Below are 20459 nucleotides of genomic sequence, written 5' to 3'. Positions count from 1 at the left end.
AAAGGCGAAATTGCGTTTAAATCAGACCTCTTTTCATGCTTATTGGTTCTGTCTAAGGTGAACGCCATGAACTTTTGGAAAGACCTTGTGAAATTTCAACGTCTTCTTCACATTGTCTGAGTGCCAGGACACCAGCTTTTCCCCAGATATTCATGTCTCTTTGTCCAGTTTCTCCTTCCGATTTAAAACATTTTTAAAATTAGCATCTAATGTTCCTTAATGATGGAGACATTTCAAATTTATAACCTTTAAAAAAAAATGGGTCTATTCTAGGACACCACATGTACACGAGGAAGCTACAAAGCTTCTGCTCTGAACTTCAACAATAGACAGCCAGTGGTCTAGTTGTGTTCTATTTGTAATGAACTGGCTGCTTGTTAGCAAAGAGTCCTCTACACATTTATGTAAATCACACACAAGCAGTAATTACCTTCTGACAGAACCTGTGTTGGTATGAAACATTCTGTGCCTAACGTGTATGGTACATAAGAATGATGACAAAATAGCTAAAGAAATATATGCTGCAGTTATTTCAGGAAAACGGGACTATATATCTACTTAGCCCTCCCTTGGAATAAATTTTTCATTAAAATGCTGATAACTTTCTTATTTTGAGAAGATCTTCATATCTCTGAAAGTCTTTGGGAACCAAGCCTTAAAGCACCATGAGATTCGTCATTTCTTAGCATTTCTTCCCCATGTGTTTGTATGCATTGCTTCTCTCAAAAGACTTCCTCTATTAACAACGCTGTGCCTGAAGAGGCCTTTGCAATATTTTAAAGTGTGTGAGTGCATCTGTACAAGTACGTGTTATTTATATGTGTATATCTATACTGTCTATTTCTATTCAGATTGGCACAAGTTCAGATGTCATGCTTTCTGTTTAGCAACTAACCTATTCAACTTTCTGAAATTTTGTTTTTGCTACATACTGAGCAAAAAAAAAAAAGAACATATAGAGCTAATTCTGTAGGAGAGTCAGTAAATAAGATGAAATGCCCTCCTGTTGTTCTGCAGCCACAATTTAAAAACACAAATGTTTCCTAGATGAATTAACTTCATTTTTTGTGAAGAACATGGGTCATTCAGTGAAATTTTCTGGCCTGTGAGCTATAAGTTGGAAGAATCAGTAGGAATAACTTTATATTAGTATGGCTTCACAACTGTGAGCCTGCAGAGAGAGCTGACTGCAAGCCACACACACATGTATGGGCTAGTTCTGTCTTTTATAGACGAGAGCAGGAACTAACACTCAGAATTAGACAGAATGCATGGAGTATCATATGAGTGTGGCATTCAAATATTCCCCAAAAGCATAACCAAAAATGTTTTAATAAATTTAACTAAATGTTTAAAGTTATAAACTTTGTTTTTAACAAATAAAAAGTGACCCTATGGCCATAGGAAAAAAATGAGTAACAAAATTACCTTATGGTCATAGTATCGTGTTTTATAACTAGAAGGCCATGAATTCTCAATAGTTATTTTAACAGACCCTAAAACAATGTTTTATAACTAGAAGGCCATGAATTCTCAATATTTTAACAGACCCTAAAACAGGTGAAACATCCTTACTATGAAAATGATTTCAGTTAACATCTCCTTTATTTAATCTGAAGAACTCCTAATGTTCCAATTCAACCAACAAACCACTTGTTTACGAATGTCATAAACCAAATTAAGATTAATATGAATTCCATAAAATTAAAACAAATCTATCATTAAAAACAAATATCTTAAAGCCTTTTATTGGTTATCACATAAAAGCTATATGAATATTCATAGCACCCTCTCTCTATAAAACAATACCCAAAGCCAAACAAACATCTCTATTGCTCACTCGCATAATGGCCTCAAATCTGTCAGTGGCTCAATTTGTGGAGCTACTCTGAGGCCACCGAGAGCACCATACCCACACACACACACAAATTTCCACATTTGGAAGGTGAATTAACTTTCATTATTTATGTTAAAGTCATCTCCAAAATCATGTCCACAATTTTCATTCTCTGTGAATCATTTCTTCCATGGTTAGACAGCATATTTCAATCTTTTTTTTAAAGTGATTAATTGTTCATCCCCTCTAGTATATACGCATATACAAAAGAAGTACCACATCCCCACTTTTCAATTTTTTTCTCCAGTTATTGTGGACTATCACCTTCTTGAAATATATTTAAAATGACAAACTTGGGTTTTAATGTAAAATAACATTGTTTTCCATTAAGATGATTCTAAAAGATTCCTGCAAATCTAAGCTTTATAGTATCATGGAAAGGAAAAATCTAAGACACAGAATATTGATATTAAAAAAAGAAAGGAGAAAGAAAAAACTCATTAAAGAAAAGAGAAGGAATAACCTTGACAATTAGTTATAATTTATTATATTTAATCTATTATTTTCATAAATGACTTAAAATAATTAACCCCCGGCCCAGTATTAGTATGGGAATTTAACATTAAAAAAACACGTAGTCCATTTCCCTAGCAGCACAAGATTATTGCGTGTAGCCTATGGTGCTGTTATTGTCCCATCTGAAAAATACGCCTATTAGTAGACAGCACAGTCTAGATTTTAAACTAGAAATATAGTGCCCCATTTATAATTTATTTTCCCAGATTAATATACTCTTATATCATTTTCTCTTTCCAATACTGTTACATACATTATGGTGTCTCCTTCTACTTCCTATTTGTGGAAAGTATTAAAATAGCTGCTAGAAAAAATACATCCATTTTCTATAGCATTATTCAGTACTTTATATAACTACTCTGACTCCAAATGGTTTGTTGTATAATCTGGCAGGGAAAATATTTTAAATTTATGATTGATAATGAATTATATGAAAGCACTAGCAATTTAAATTTCAAATTTATAATTTCTACATAACAAAAATATTCTTTAATATTACAAAAATATATTAATTCTATATTTAAGGAAAAACTGCCTTTTCTCTTGAGAATTAAAAAACAAACTAATACAACTATGCTTTTCTCCATATATACCTAACAAGGCAATTGTGAGTAAATATAATCAGTCCACAAACTAGTAATTGGAACTGGTTTCGTTATGATAATTTTAAAACTTTTTTTCAACAATTTCTATCAGATAACTTCTAATTTCTAGCAGAAAGGAATCTGCTAGAAAGTCTAAATATAACTGGCTTGAAAATAAATATTTGCTGATACCCTTACGGATAAAATATGACAAGGCAGTCCTAATAGAAATAAGGCAAAAAGCAAGTGAAATTGAGCAGTGACAGATTCTTCATAAGCCTACATTTTCCTTTTGTAAAAAATGGAAGCAAACCCAATCTTTGGAACAGCCAATATTGAGTTCCCTAACATGAGGAAGAATAGAGGTATATTATTGGTCAAGGTAGGTTGGGTCATTGAAAATCCATAGAATGCCAGAATTTGCAAACCATCAATCTAGGCTCAGTTCTATAACTGGATGTTCTTTTATAATTCCTTCCTGAGTTATGTGTTATGAAAGCCACAAGGATTAAAACCTGAAGCTCTTAAGGGAGGAACAATATTAATCACTAATACACTGAATGAATACTTCCTCCTTCCAAAATGAGTATCTTGCCTTCTTTTTAATCCGTTTAAGGTGGATTTTGGCTAAGGAGGAAGAAAGAATGGAATACAACAGTCATGGAAACACTTTCATCTACTGCCATTTCCAAATTATCTCTGAAACTAAATTATAAATTGTTTATTCAATAGTTTATTGCTTTAAAAATAGTACATGCTTTCCTCCGACGGTTGTGGGTTATTGTTAAGCTGCTTTCTTATTATCGTTTAAAATTCTATGCCTTCTTAGATAAGTGCTTTAGCATAGGCTGCCATCTAATAATCTCACTTCTAAATTTCTTAAAAAGTATACAATAGGAGTAATTCCATTCTTTTTCATCCTTTACAAAAACAAGTACCCAACTGTCTTCCAGGTCAAATTCTCCTCCATCTAAATCTCTTAATTTTCTAAATGACTTCTAAAAACACATCCCATAATGAGTAGTCACTCTCCTTCAGTAGCTATTCAAAGTTATCTGGTCTTTCCAATAAATCTCTAATTTTAAAAATTCAGTAGGTAGTTTTCAACCGTATTGTCACATCATGTTTAGCAAGGACTATATCCTTATTATTCAAGTATTATAGCCCTTCATTTTTCTTATAATCAATACACTCTCTTTTTAAAAATCATCTATGCTACGACAGCATAGTCTTTGTTTTGTTCATTGTCCTCATTTTCTTGTGGACCAGTGATTTTTACTTCTGGCCTTGGTGGTCTTTGAGGGTCTAAGTCAACCTGGAGGAAAACAGATCAAAACAAGATATTTAGCTCTTTAGTTACAAAGATAATAAAACTTACAAGGAAAAAATTACTCAATATTCCATTTAGCTATATAAATATTCAACTAAGACCAGTTCCTCAGGTTCCTTTGTGTTTTAGTCTATCATCACCCAGTGAACACACCAGTCTCAACACCACTTGTACAGAAGCCCTTTCTGAAACCATAACCCACTCTGTGCCTTAAGGAGGGCATATACTCATTTCCTGTGCTACAGGCTTTATTTTTCTTGATGTTTTCCTTTATTTCCCTTTGAGTTTTTCAACAGCATATTTATACTTTTCATTTTCACATTTTCAGAGGAAAGAGAAGAGAAGCATGTAACAATTCTACCCTCATGTCTCATTAATCCAGTCCCATACTAGCTGTTCTTCTGTTAGTTTTCTACAAGAGCTTACAAATTCTTTGTGAATATGGTACCAAGTAGCATAAAATATCAAGCAGATAAAAGCAGGATAGAATACGAAAACACAGAGGCAACATTACTCCAACAGTAGCCTTTGTCCTTGCCACTTGGACTTCTCCTATGTTATTAAAGATATTGTCTTATTTAGTCTGTCTTTCCCCACTAGTCTGAAAACCAAGGGGGTAAGATTAGAATTAGGAGGTTCTCAATCTCTGTTCCATTGAATCCTGGAGGCTCCACAGCCCCCAGTGGCCACCTGTGTGGGGAGAACAGGACCACTCCAAGTTCCCCACCCCTACCGGCCATGATTTATGTTCTAAAAAAGGAAAAACAAAAAAACAAAAAAGTTACCAGAACTATCTCTTATTTCACATTCTCAAATAACTCTCATGAAGTGTCTCAAATAGCATCTTAAACACAAATGTCAGTTAGTTATTGTATATTTGTTATATATTTCCTGCTGTTTCCTACAATCTTACCACACTTTGCTTAAGAACTATTATGTGGAACAAAATGTTACATGGTGAACTAAATTTTTAGTCATTTTATAAATAAAGAATTCTTTTGAAAATTCTAATTATTAATGTATATTTTATAATTCATATAAATCTGGTTTTTCGTGTAATTGGTTTGCTTAGAGTACCTATATTAATACAAATAGTATAAAAACAAAATATCATTTTAAGAGAGATGATTCATAAAAGATCGAATTTCTTGAGTGTAACTGCTCTGTCTTAGGCATGTGTATAGTCCTTAAAATCCCTAACTAGTCACATATCAGGCACTTGTTCATTTGATTCCCAATACATACCCTCGAAATATACTTCTAATCCTTGTTCTTCAAATTATATAACCTTGATTTTGACTGATACCCAATTCCTATGAAAGGCCTATTTTTAAAAATTAATTTTATGGGATGGTTTTATAGGTTTCACTTTTATAAAAACCTATTTGGGTAATAACATTAAATGAAGCTAGGCTACTGGAAAAATGCATACTTGGATTTTACTATCTTTGTCCCACATAGAATTTATGCTTTGATTTTATGCTATAAGCATTCATCAAAGGCTACTATAATAACAAAGAACTTCATGACAGTTTGCATTATTGTGTTTCCTATATGAGTCTCCAGACAAGAGATTTTACTTCCTTTGAGAAACATTTTTTTTCTTTTGCTTTCCTAGATAAATTAATTTTGTTTCCTATGGAGATAAAGAGAATCATGTAATTGACTGAATTATTTTTTTTTAAATTTAGCTATAAACAACCTCAGAATAGAAATTTTAGCTAAATTTTAATAACCATGTACAACTACATATGGGAAATTTCTTATAGAATAAGGCCACGAGTACCTCATGCTGAGTCAAGATGAGAGACACATTGAGTGTTTTCATTTAGCTGTTAAGAATGTATTTGCAGCCTGGCAGGTGTGGCTCAGTATTTTTTTTTAAATTTAGCTATAAACAACCTCAGAATAGAAATTTTAGCTAAATTTTAATAACCATGTACAACTACATATGGGAAATTTCTTATAGAATAAGGCCACGAGTACCTCATGCTGAGTCAAGATGAGAGACACATTGAGTGTTTTCATTTAGCTGTTAAGAATGTATTTGCAGCCTGGCAGGTGTGGCTCAGTGATTAAGCATATTTATTATTATTATTAAGAATGTTTTTGCATAAGCCATACAGTAGATTACAGGCAACTTTGTACTGGTTCCTGAAACCTGGCACAAAAACATTTTGCATTTTACCATGACTAAGCTTGTTCTCTCTAAGAAAGATCAAACAGATAAATCACTAATAAGTAATCAAGATAACCCCATTCATCATACTGGGTTGTCAGGGATGAGCAGACCAAGGCCTATGTTAGAGGCTACAGCCTTGAGGGAGATGGGCCTTGAGCTGATGGGCAGATAGGAAAGAAGGGCACAAGCAGACCAGCAGATGGCGAGAATGCTGTGGAGTATGTAGGCTCTTATACTATGAGACTCGACTTTAGCCTGTTCATCAGCAGCTAACTTATTCTATCCTATCAAATTTCATCTGATCCTATGGAAGAATGCCAGGACTTGAGAATATCCTGCTCCAGGGCTATGGTGGGAAAACAGGCTGGGAAGGAGGCTTCGACACATATTCCTTCACTTTCACTGTATAATGAATAGAAATATATATTATTAAGTGCCTGGCATATTGTGCACTTAATTCAATCAATCCATTAAAGTGGGCTAAACAAAATAAAGTTTAATATTCCTATAGAGCAAAGAAGTAAGGTAGGTATAAAAGAGATGATGTTCTTGGTTTCCTTAAACCAGCGGTCGCCAACCTTTCAGACCTCACAGACCACCAATGGTCCATGCACCACCGGTTGGTGACTGCTGCTTTAAATCATATCTATGCCTCACTGATCTTGATATTATTTGCTGGTTTGTATTTTCTCTGGTCTTAACTCACTTGTAGTTCTTACTTATATGTATCTCTTTTGTTTTATATGTTCCTAGGAGCCTCTGTAAAAAAAAAAAAATTTATTACAGGGGACAGCGTGAATGCAGTCCCCCACTACCTCAAATTATGTAGTCAATTTTCCCACATTTTGGGAAATCGCAAGGGACAACACATCCCATCCGGAGTGCAATGGATAAGCCTCGCCCTGGGAAAACCACCTTCGTGATCATGGTATCTCCCCTACCAGGTAAGTATCGCTGTAAATTTTTTGTAGAATAAGGGAGGAAATGGATGGATAACAAGGACGGACGGACATATAAACTGTCAGATAAGTGGTTGACAGTCCTTTTTTAATATGTTTTTATTTATTTGTTTATTATTTATCTATTTATTTATTTATTTGAAAGAGGGGAAGGGAGAGGGAGAGAGAGATAGAAACATCAGTGAGAGAAACATTGATGAGTTGTCTCCTGCACACCCCCTACTGGGGAGCAAGCTACAACCCGGCCATGTGCCCTGATCTGGAATCAAACTGGTGATATCTCGGTGCATGGGATGATGCTCAACCAACTGAGCCACACTGGGTGGGCAACAGTCCTTCTTAACTTATTGAAATAATATAGTCAACTAAATAGTATTGGATCTTTCCCGACTCAAAAAGTGGTTTCAATGCAAGTCTCAAGTGCATGAATAATTCCCTAAGTGTGTACACACACACACACACACACACACATTCATGCAAGCACACAAGAGAGCAAAAGCAATAGAAATACCTCCTCTTGTTCACTGCCAGCTCCTTGAGACTTTGTTTCCTCATCCACTGCCTCCTGAAGCTCGTTACTGACAGGATCCATTTCCTCACCATTTTCTTCATCAGTGCCTCCATTAACACGAGTGGTTCTTCCCTGCTCTTCCTTGTGCCCCGGAATCTCCTCTGCTTCCTCAGAGGCAGCTGTAGCCTCCCCAGCTCCTTCCTCTTCAACTTCACCATTCATTCCTGAAAACTCTTCTTTCTCTTCTGCATCCTTGCTTTCCTTCTCTCCGTCTTCTTCCTCATCTACAATTTCTGCTGGCCTCTGATGGATCAAAAGAAATAATGGGTAAACAGTAAGAAGTTCAACAGTTATTTTCTACACATTATAATAATTAATAGTTGTGTTACAGTCAAGTAATACTTCCTTACATTTGCATAGTACTTTAATGTATATAATGTGTTAACCTTTATTGACTGCCTACTGAATGTCACTCTTCACAAGTATCTTCTCATTTAATTCTCATGATAATCCTGTGAGATGTGTCTTAATCCTATTTCACAGGTGAGAAAACTAAGGTAAAGAAAGATCAATATCTAGCCCAAGATCCCACTGTTTATAAATGGAAGGGTCAGAATTAGATCTAAGCATGAGATTCCAGAACCAATGCTCTTAATGCCCAGGGCAGAGGAGAAACTATACTGCAGAGTCTGTGGCCGATGTCCAGTGGAGTGTCTGGCCCTGAGGAGGAGGTAAGAGAAATTCTTTGTGGAGATAATATCATACTCACCACTAGTGCCTAGTGTGCGTTCATATCTCTAAATACAAAAAGGGCAAAGTTTATGGTACCAGAATATGAATCTACCAGGTTTTCTAACCCCAGATGTGGACACTTTCTATACAATGCCCAAGAAAGTGGACAGTCTACCTCCAAATACCAACAACTGTTACGTAGATATGAGACCAAGAAGCTTTTAGTCCCTTCTGTAAAAAGTAATAATGCTCAAGTATTTTATAAAGTCTAGTTGGGAATTTTTATTGTTATTTGGATACATGTAAACCTGCTCTAAAAGAGAGCAGGAGGCTGAATTCTGGAGCCAAGACTTTGGAGAGAGAACGACTTGGGGTAAAGTCCTGGCCAGGCTCTTCCTGGCTTTACCTAACTTCTGTGAGTTTCAGATTCCCACTTATAAAATGGAAATACAATAACACTTCCATGGGGATCAAATGACATAAGTTATATACAGTGCCTGGCACATCACAAATCCTAAAAAAAAAAAATTAAATCCCAAATTCCTTCCCATTTGTTATAATACATTCTTTCCTGAAGCTATCATATTTCTGAACTGCCTCCAATAAAATGTGTGGGGTGTTTTTTTTGAAGGATAAGTAGAAAAAAAATAGAATGTTAGGACCTCAGACCTGCCTCTTTTTAGCTGCGTAGGTTTGTACAGGGCACTAAATCCTCTGCCATCTGTAAATTGCAGGTTTGAGGCACAATAAACCCTGACCTCCCTTCCAGTTCTGGAAGTCCATTCTCCTCTCAGTGCCCAAAGACTTGTTATGGGACAATTTACACAATGAGTGGACACAAGCCTTCAGTTTCTGAAGTAAAGACAGCAGTAAATGAGGACAAGTAGATTAACATTCAGGAAAAATTCCACAGTACATTATTTTGAAGAAGAAAGAGTTGAACCATGAATTCCTATATTCTATCAAAAATAAAGTCTCAGATTTGATTACATGATATCAAAGATGCACTTTTTAAATGAAGGGGGGAAATAGTTGATTTTAAGATAGTCCAAAAAACAGTATTTCTCATCATACAGATTAACTAATAGTACACTGAGGCAGTGTCTTTCAAATTTTCATTCAGATGCCGAATGTGAATGTGAACCAGCATCGGCGGGGCCCTAGCCAAGCCTAAGCATGCTGGTCAGGGCCCTTGGGTGGGGTGGGAGGGAGTAGATCAGCCAGGTGGCTTGAAAAGCAAGAGGTTCATGGAGTGTAACCATAGGGCTTGCTAAGGATTCTGGGTTTTATGTATTAAGACCAAAATAAATAAAGGTGAGAAAAAAACCCAAGTTCCAAAAGAGAAAACAGTATGTTCCCATCTCCACACCCATGTCCCGCCCTCTCTCTAGAACAAACGTGGCAAAGCCCTGAGGTGGACACACCTGAAGTGCAGGAAGTCGGGGGCTTCCCCAATGAGACACTAAGTCGGAGAGGGGCCTTCCGACTGGGGAGAGCTGGAATGAGGACCAAGTCAGAGAAACATTCTGGTGGCTCTCCACTCGCCTGTCAGAGGAGGCCAGGACAAGGCCCGGGGGCAGCACATTCCTTTCCTGATGGCTCTGGGGGATTGAGGGAGATACCATGGGGTCCTGCCAGACATTTGGGGGGCTCTCGTCACAATGACTCAAGCAAGTGGTCCTAGAGCATTGGTTTTCACGAAGCAGTACTGCAGATGCCGGGCATTCAGAGACAAACACAGAGTCTGTGACAGCAAAGAGCTCAGAGCAGTGCAGAAACAATCTTGCTATGATAGGGCATGAGGAGAGAAGCAATAAGAGTGCATGGCAGGAAAGGGATATCCAAGGTGGGGTGTGGCAGCTGCTGCCAGGTGTCACATGGCTGGTCACTGAGACTTCCAAAACCTGGTGTCAATGGTGTTTGTGGGTAAAGATAACAGATGAGAGGCACACCCATCACCTGTCTGTGCCAAAGGACATGTTCAGTGCTTATGCATTCATCATTCTATATAACCTTCACAGTAACCCTACTAAGCACACTTCTTATACCCATTTTATTATAAGGAATCACACACCACTTCTAACATCACACCCGGGTAAGCAAGTGTGGCTAGGATTTGACCCCAAGGTGTTCTTGCCCCAAAGTTCTGGTATTTATTCTCCCTTAAACAAACCACATCGATAATGCTACTTTACCTTGTCGCCACTGCAAGCACACTCAAGTGTACAGTGGAACCTCAGTTCTCAAACTTAATTCATTCCAGAAGGCTGTTCAAGAAGGATTTGTTTGAAAACTGAATCATTTTTCCCAATAGAAATAATGTAAATTGAATTAATCTGTTCCAGACCCCCAAATGATTCCCTGTTTTAACCTTTCTTATATACAGTACATGTCTAATGCACTGTTTAATCTATAAATCTAATCCTTGACCCAGGCAACAAAAGTGTCTCTCCTTTGTTTGTTGCCTGAGAGATGCTTTTTGTCATGCTGAGGTACCAGCAGGAAAGGGTTGTCAGTTAGAGAACTGACGTTTGGTTGGACAACCAAGGCATTTTTTCTGTGAACAACTTGGTTGGGAACCGAAATGTTAGAGATGGGAGACATTTGAGAAACAAGGTCTGACTGTACTTGCAATGGTCAGAAATATGACATCTGCAGTAGGCAACATTACTTTTCCTGTTTAAAGAATTTCCAACCTGAGAACAAAACATCTCTGGACTTCTGTTAAAGACTCATGGTATGATCTAGGGAGGAAACACTGTAAAGTTTGTTAGGCAGAGTACCTGAAGCCGTACATTTTAAAAATCCAGAAACACTACTGCACTAATGGCCAATCAGAGATTTCATTTTAAGTTATCTCTGAGAACTGGATAATTATAAATCACTCTCCTAAAATTGTTACCATCCTTACTGTGCCTAAAGTTCCCTATCAGAGAAAATTTGGGTTTTGATTTAAAGAGAAGTTCTATATTATGTTCTCAATAAAAAATTCAGTAATAATAACAGAAAAAGACCCTCAAAATGTACTGTAACCATTAGGAATCTGGATATGTTCCCAGACTCTCTGGGAATATATTACACGGGCTTGCTAAAGTCTGTTCAGGTGACTTCCTTCTGTCTAAATGGGGGAAAGTCTGTTTTCCTTTCTTGACATCTGAATCTATGCCTGTAAGTTGCAAAATAATTGTGTGTTGATTTTTAATTTTGTATTTTCCACCTTACCCTTTCCTTCTCTCCCAATTCCCAAACACACATACCCTTTTTTCTCTGTTTAATTCAAAGGGCTGGTAAACACCCTAATCACTTTTTAAGGAGAAGGAAACACTGAGCCCCAAATTCCAGCTCTGTTCCCTTCACTATTATAACCACCACCACTAACAAGCAGGATTATGCTTTCATCCCATTATTTGTATTAAACTTCCCCAGCATAGCTATTTCAGGAGTCATCAAATGAATCCACATCTGGTTAGCTCAACTTTAAGAAATGCATGATTATGGTGCTAAAATACCATTTTGATCAATTTAAATAAGACAGTAACATTAGTTGAAAGGCTTATAATTCTTTAAAATATCCTGAGTGTAAAAAAAAATTATTATTACTATGACACTAAAATTCAGGGCAAAAAAATGCTTCTAGGACAGATCTGTAATGAATAAATGAAAAGCAATGTGCTTTTTGGTGTTATCTCCTTTGAAGTAGGCATTAAATTATTAAAGGTGTTTCCAGTGTATACATCAATCAAACCATCCCCAGAAGGAACACTGGTTTTTACACGCATGCACACATACACATAGATAAAATCTATACCATCATGAGGGCCTGCAAAGAAGAAAAAAAGCCCTCCTACAAGAGAAAGGGTGCCCATGGTAGGAGGGAGCTATTCTTTAGGGTAAAGAAAAATACAAGAGGCAAAGTGAGTGAGTTGCACACTTCCTCAATCCCCTTACCTCCTTCTCTTGCTATAGAAAAACTTTTAACCTAGTACCCCTCCCACAACCCAGAAGTGACAGCCAACCCTGACAGTGGGACTCTCACAAAAAAGAATCTACTCAGGTGAATGGGATTCTTTGGAGGCCACCAGCAAAACTAAGCTTCTCTTATCTCATCGCTAGAACAACTCTGTCCTGAGAGTCGGGCCATCGGCTAAGGAGCTATGCACAAAACCAGACACAGATAGTCACATATTGTAGGATTTAATTTATATAAAACATTAATAGGTAAATCTATAAAGACAAAAAGCGGAATAGTGATTGCCAGGCTTGGGTAGAGGAGAGAGGGGAGAATGGAGATTGACAGCTTAATAGGTCTTAGGTTTCCTTTTGGGTGATGAAAATGTCTCTTTGAATGAGATAGAGGTAATACTTGCACATCATTGTGAGTATACTGAATGTCACAGAATTATATATTTAAAAATGATTAATGGCTCATTTTTATGTTATGAAAATATTACTTCATTCTTTTAAAAAAAGCTATATACCCCAACTCTTCCCCACCAGGTACCCATTCACCTGGCCACATTTCTGTGTCTACTAAGATACCCAAAGAATATGCCACTTAACTTAGGGACCAACCTCAAATTATTCTCCTGCTTTACTCCACAATTGGACTATTGACAGCCACCTTCGTTGCTTCAGGTATATAAAGTTTCCCTTCACAAAATATCTGGTGATTCTTGGTAGTAGCTCAATGATGATATTACATGAATTAGAAGGCTGCAGAAACTAACAAAGAAATCTGAGAACTGCAGCTTACTTAGAATTGAAATATAGAAAGTGCTTGGAAAATGTTTATTTGAGAGCCACATTCTATTTTAATAATGTGTTCCCACTCCCCTTCCCTGCCCCCCCCCCCAAAAAAAACCACCTTTTTATTTAATTTCTTCAAAATCCCCAGGTAGTTCTCAGCCTCCTCCCATTTAGGTGAACCTGCGTGATTAACTGGCAAAGTGGTGACAGTCACAGCTGGGCAGACACCAGTCTTAGCTCATCAAGCAAGAAATGTCCTGTGCCAGCAGCCAATGTTCCACTCCACCTCAAGGAACCTTAGAGATATTCTGATAATGCTAATAGTTTAGATAGAGAAAAGTAACCAGAGCAACCAAAAGGAAGGAGTTAGTTGGCGAGTACAAGGAGAAAGGAGCAGGGGTAAGAGCAAGAAATTGCAAATTAAGCTTGAGGGAGTGAGGAAGGATGAAGAGAAGAAGGAAAAACCCTTGCAGTAAAGGGAAGCAGAGCTCCCGTGCATGACTTCACCTCTCCTCCTCGTAGAAGCTAGTCCTCATGTGATCCCAAGAGAGTGTGTTCATATCCGAAGAAAATCCCTCAGTGGAGGAGGGGTGCTCTGAACAAGATTTATATCTTCTGAGGTTTTCTTCAATGGGGACATCAACTGGCAATGCAAAATATACACTGCACAGGATGAGGCACATATGGTCTGGTGGTAACAGCTTCAGGCCAGAACCCACTTCACCTGGTCTCAGAGTCCCCTTTGGAATTTGAGGATGATAATAATGACCTCACAGGGTTGTAGTAAGGCCCAAATGATACCATACACATAAAAGACCATTATAAGCTGAACAAGCCATATCTATCTATAATAATAAAAGCATAATGCAAATCGACTGAACGGCTGAACAGCAGAACGACCATCTGGATGACCTTCGGAACGAAGCTGGGGTTGCAAGTGTTTACTCTTGCATAAATTTCATGCATCAGGACTCTAGTCTATCTATCTATCTATCTATCTATCTATCTATCTATTATTGTTTTCACTCCACTTTTCTTGCTATTGAATGGAAGGAGTTGAGAATAGTTGTAAATACAGTATTTACACTAATGAAATTGTAAACTAGAGGGCCACTTAGAACACTATCTCTTCTAAATTTCTTGAAAACAAACAAAAAGTGATATTAAGACACTTAATAATTGTCTTGTCCTTATCAATTAATACAGTTAAAGGCAGGCTGATGTTCAATTCCTGGTTCATTAGACTGTTAGGTGTGATTCATATAAACTAATTATCAAAACTAATCATCACTGGTCTTATGTTTAGTCTTGGCTTCTGATTTCTCTGGCATGCATTTTTCACAACAAATTCACCATACAATAGCTTTTTCTTTTTGTTTCTAAACTGCATTCCACGCTTAAAAGTAATACAAAGGTGCCAGAGAGAGACACCAAACAAGGATGATTTACATAAATTAGTACAGGGACTTAAATAAAACACAACTGTCTTCAGTTGGAATGAGAGGTTGGCAGCATCCAGTTAGGGGTATAATAATGACAGACATTTAGATAGCACATTATGCTCCTGAAAGCACATTCATTTCTATTTGCTCTTATATCTTCCCAAGCATGATGGTCCCCACTGTGCAGAGTGGGAAACTGAGCCTGAAGAAGAGTCAAGCAATGTGCCAATATGACCAGTGGGTGACAATATCTTTCATTTACATCATAGAAAATAAAATAAAAGTTCCAATTGAAACACAGTGGTCCTGGTAGTAGTTTATAATCTGGTCACCATGGAAACCACTCACCTAATCAGCCCCACCCCTAATATATGACTAATGGGCTAATGATGCAAAGGGCCTGGCTGGATTGAGCTGGGTTCCATGTCTTGTTTTTCTCCTTTCTACTAATAACGGATCATCTTTCTTACAGACTTAGACTTAAAAGCTGACTCTGTTCCCTGACTATTATTTTTTGGCTTATTAGGCAGCATCAAGTCAGAGGTGAACCCCTTTTTCTCACTGTTTAGGGCTTAACTGTGTCCTCTCAAAGTTTATATGTTGAAGTCCTAACTCCTAGTAAGGACCTCAGAATGTGACTTTAAAGAGGCAATTACATCAAGAATGAGGTTCTTGGAGGGGGCCCCAATCCAGTATGACTAGTCCTACCTAATAATAGACAAACATAGTAATTGACCGTACCTTCGCTACACCTCCCATTGGCTAATCAGCGAGATATGCAAATTAACCCAACCAAGATGGCAGCCGGCAGCCACGCAACTGAAGCGAGCAGGAGGCTTGCTTGCTCCAGTGATGGAGGAAGCCAAGGTTCCCCGCCTGCCACGGCCTGGCTCTGAGCTCCGAAAGCAACAAAGTTTCAATTATAGAAGGTAAATAAACCCCAGAATAAAAAAAGAAAAAAAGGAGAGGCTGGGAGATTCAGTTGCCAGCCAGCCTGAAAACGGCCCTCAGTCCCTCACTCAGACTGGCCAGGCACCCCAGTGGGGACCCCCACCCTAAAGGGGGTGTAGCTAGCCTGAAAAAAACCATCAGCCCCTTACCCAGGCTGGCCAGGCACCCCAGCGGGGCCTCCACCCTGATCCGGGACACCTTTCCGGGCAAACTAGCCAGCCCCCACCTGTGCACCAGGCCTCTATCCTATATAGTAAAAGGGTAGTATGCAAACTGACCCTAAAAGCAGAAAGACTGGGAATGACTGGTCACTATGACACACACTGACCACCAGGGGGCAGACGCTCAATGCAGGAGCTGCCCTCTGGTGGTCGGTGTGCCCCCACATGGGGGAGCTCTTCTCAGTCACAAGCCAGGCTGATGGCTGCCAGTACAGTGGTGGTGGCGGGAGCCTCTCCTGCCTCCCCAGCAGCGCTAAGGATGTCTGACTGCAGCTTAGGTCTGCTCCCCGCTGGCAAGTGGACATCCCCCATGGGCTGCCGGGCTGCCAGAAGGATGTCTGATTGCCAGCTTAGGCCCAATCCCCCAGGAAGCAGGCCTAAGCCAGCAGGTGGTCATCCCCCAAGGGGTCCCAGACTGCGAGCGGGCACAGGCCGGGCTGAGGGACCCCCCTCGTAAGTGCACAAATTTTTGCACCGGACCTCTAGTGTCCTTATAAGAAAAAGAGATTACAGCACAGACACAGATGGAGTAAAGACTATGTGAAAACACGGGAAGAAGATGCCATCTATAAGCCAGAGACAGATCTTAGAAGAAACCCACTCTGACAACATCTTAATCTCAGACTCCTAGCCTCCAGAACTATGAGAAAATAAATTTCCATGTTTAAGCTACCCGGTCTGAGGTATGTTGTTATGGCAGGCCTTCAAACACCATTATCTTCTCCTTCACGCACATTCACATTTATGTGCATATTCTTTCCCCTCTCTCCCTCTGTCTTCTCTCGCCCATTTCCTTTCCTTAACCAAAGGACTTGCATGCATGCATATAAGCATAACCAATGGACATAAGACACTGGGGGATAGGGGAGGCTAGGGGATTGTCTAGGGCGGGGGGAAAATGGACACATATTTAATACCCTTTGTAATAAAAAATTTTAAAAAAGAAAGCCCTTTGGCCCAGTCTAGGGAAGTCAGGTTCCTCATAAAGGGAAGAGGACTGACTGGTGTGACAGAGCAGGAAGGCCAACCCAGCCCTGCCTTCCGAGTGAGCAGTCTTCAGAGAGAGGGCATGTCCTCTGTGGAGGAAGTGGAAAAGAGTCCTGGCTGTTCCCCTTGTACCATGCTGTATTATTCATTCTGTTCCTTATACATGGCCCAGAATGCTCTCCTCCTCTCCGTTAGACACCTTACCCTCCCAGGCTTCCTGGCACCCTAAGTCAATTGTGCCATCATCACGCCTATCAAATTTCTTTAGCACACTCTAATCACAGTGTGCTCTTCTTCTCTATTTAGGTGTGATATGAAAATAGGGAACAAGAATTTCTATTCATTGTAGAACTTCAAACAATGTTTGGAATAATTATGAAATAATGGGGAAAATCAGCCTTGGCTCAATGGAAGTTTCTAGAGAAACTTTTGTTTTTATTGAATTTAGAGAGGGAGGGAGAGAGAAACATCCATCAGCTGCCTCCTGCATTTCCCACACTGGAGATCAAGCCTGAAACCTGGACATGTGTCCTCAACGGGAATCAAGCCAGGGACCTTTTGGTGCATGGGACAACATTCAACTCACTGGGCCACACCTGCCAGGGCAAGAGACAAGGGCTCTTTCTTATTCATCTTCATGCCCATCACCACATTTACTGTAATATTGTATTATCAATTGTCTTAAATTAAACACAAATGTGTCTCCCACAGATAAAAGCCAGCATCCTATGTGCCCTCAGGAAAGTAGATGATAATGAGAGGCTCACATTTATTGGATATTATACAGATACCTGGTATTATGCCCCATGCACCTCATATACATAATTATATTTAAACTAACCTTACAATCACCTGAGGTAAACACTATTATCAAAATTTGCAGATAAAAAAAAAGCATAAAGATTTAGGTAAACTTGTCTAAAATCTCACAGACTTATCCAAAATTGACAGAGGGATAGAAAATCTTTTTTGACCACTAGATTGTTAAACTATTTCCCAAGATAAGGTATAGAGCAATACACCAAACTCAGTATGATGCTAATAGTTCCTTCCAGCCTCATGTTGTCTAAGCCAGTGCTTCTCCATCACCTGGGATCTTGTTAAATGCAGATGCTAAGTCAGCAGTTCGGAGGCTCTGCATTTCTAACAGATCCCCAGATGACCATGGTAAGCCTCTGCACCACATATAAAACAAGATGTTCATAAATATACAACTTCAAAACAGCATTTTTTGTTAAAATTTCTAATTATAGTAATGCTTTGAAATAACCTCTCTTTAAATATTGTACTTTTATCTTAAAAAAACATCAATTTTATTGAAAGCTGGAGAAAAGTAGGATTGATTGCTGACAGAATGATGTTTAGACATAAAGAAGACAGGGTTGCTAGATTTATTCTAAGTTCATCCCCATGCCACTGTTTATTAAGAGTCATGTTATAAAACAGAAACGCAATACATCAGGAAGGTACTTTTACCTATGCTTAAAGTCTTTTGCCCTGACACATCAAATTTTAGTCAGTTTGTGACTAAAATTTAAAGAGAACCAATTTTAAGGTAGAAATTGTTTCTCCAAAGAGTACATCCATCCTGAAGCTTCAGGAGTAGCTCATGCCCACGAGTAATTACGGAATACTATATTCTTTAGAAAGCACAATTCGTGTGCCTCACTGGAGACAAGGAAGGTGTTCATTATATTCTACTCTATATGCTCACTAAGCTCAAGTACATAATGTGAAACCGTGATCTCAGGAGTCACCCAGGTGATTCCAGCCTTGCAGCCTCTCTACCACCAAGGACATCAGAGCACAATCAGATTAACAGCCATAGTACACGCACAGGTGCAATTACAGACTATGTGTGCCCTTCAGTATAGAGGGGTCTGTAAGATCTCTGTGAGGTCTTTTCCCTTTCTGAGACTTTTATCTTTTAAAAACCACATTATTGTAAGCAATTGCTGTTAACATTTATTAGAAAAGTGACAGCAGATTTTCTCTTTCACGTGACATCAACATTAGTATTTCAGGTGTCTTTGCCTGAGTTTGCCTACATGTGTATCTTACTATTTATTTTGTGATGAACATTTTGAGAAAATGGTTGATTGGTATGGCAAGATCAAAAAGGTCTGGTAGCTATTATCGCTGGCTACCTCCTTGCAGGGATGGCTCAGGGGAAACCATATGTATTCAGGTTTCCTAGAGAATATGCATGTAGTTACTGAGATTAACTCAGGATTCCTGATAAGAAAAAATAAGATGGAATATGGAAATTACATGGAAATAAGCCACAAAATATCAAAAGCATCAATTATTTGAAGCTATTTTCACAGACAGATGGAGCTGCTCAAATGATTTACACTTTAAACTCTAACAGTAACAGCAGCCCCAAAAACTAAAAATGGAAAAGGCATACAAACAGTCTACAGCTAATGTTAAAGTAAATGTTGATGTTTCTTATATTCACATCAGAATTCCCTGAGGAATATGTGTTAATATTTAAGACCTTCTATCCTATCTAATAAAAGACAAAAATGGTAATTGGCATACGACCAATACCCTTTTCATTGGCTAATCAGCGAGATATGCAAATTAACTGCCAACTAAGATGGCAGTTAACCGCCAAAAATGATGGCGGCTAATTTGCATATTGCAGGCAGGATGGTACAGCGCCATTGGAGAGCAGGTTGAGGGCGTGAGTGCCAGTGGTCGCCGCCGCCAACCCGCGAGAGCAGGTTGGGGGCGTGAATGTTGGCGGTTGCCTGGGACCTGATCCTGCCGGCAGACCCGGACCCCCCTGGGCTGTGGGTGCCGACTGGCCGGCTACCCTGTGATCGCCATGGTGATCGGGGGCAGAGAGAGCCCCGGTCAGGCCAGCCAGCACCCCTGGGCCCCCCTGGGCTGTGGTTGCGGACTGGCCTGCTACCCCGTGATCGCCCTGGTGATCGGGGGCAGAGAGAGCCCCGGTCAGGCCAGCCAGCACCCCTGGGCCCCCCTGGGCTGTGGTTGCGGACTGGCCTGCTACCCCGTGATCGCCCTGGTGATCGGGGGCAGAGAGAGCCCCGGTCAGGCCAGCCAGCACCCCTGGGCCCCCCTGGGCTGTGGTTGCGGACTGGCCTGCTCCCCCGTGATCGCCATGGTGATCGGGGGCAGAGAGAGCCCCGGTCAGGCCAGCCAGCACCTCTGGGCCCCCCTGGGCTGTGGTTGCGGACTGGCCTGCTACCCCGTGATCGCCATGGTGATCGGGGGCAGAGAGAGCCCCGGTACAGGCCAGCCCGCACCCCTGGACCCTCCCAAGCATGGGTGTCAGCTGGCCTGCTACCCCATGATCGCCATGGAAGAAAGACCTATCCAAGGAAGGTTTGCATTTAAAACTAAGTGGGGTGGTCCGGAACTGCGCGGAACTG

At 39.5% G+C, this 20459-nt stretch overlaps 1 protein-coding gene across 1 annotated transcript in view; it reads right to left on the bottom strand.

Moving 5' to 3' along the window:
- Nucleotides 1-2658: 2658 nt before the first annotated feature.
- Nucleotides 2659-20459, bottom strand: part of DCDC2 (doublecortin domain containing 2) — a 246346-nt gene continuing 228545 nt past the window's right edge. The window contains exons 12-13 of the mRNA XM_006757281.2: nucleotides 7980-8282; nucleotides 2659-4312 (exon numbers count right to left, since the gene is read on the bottom strand). Coding sequence (XP_006757344.1) covers nucleotides 4208-4312; nucleotides 7980-8282 — 408 coding nt within the window. The 3' untranslated portion in view covers nucleotides 2659-4207. The remainder of the gene's footprint in view (nucleotides 4313-7979; nucleotides 8283-20459) is intronic.

The sequence above is a fragment of the Myotis davidii genome, unplaced genomic scaffold, assembly GCF_000327345.1.
Source record: "Myotis davidii unplaced genomic scaffold, ASM32734v1 scaffold53, whole genome shotgun sequence".
In the NCBI taxonomy this organism is placed as follows: domain Eukaryota; kingdom Metazoa; phylum Chordata; class Mammalia; order Chiroptera; family Vespertilionidae; genus Myotis; species Myotis davidii.
Note: the sequence above shows the minus strand (reverse complement) of the source record. Positions and strands in the feature narration are given on the sequence as shown.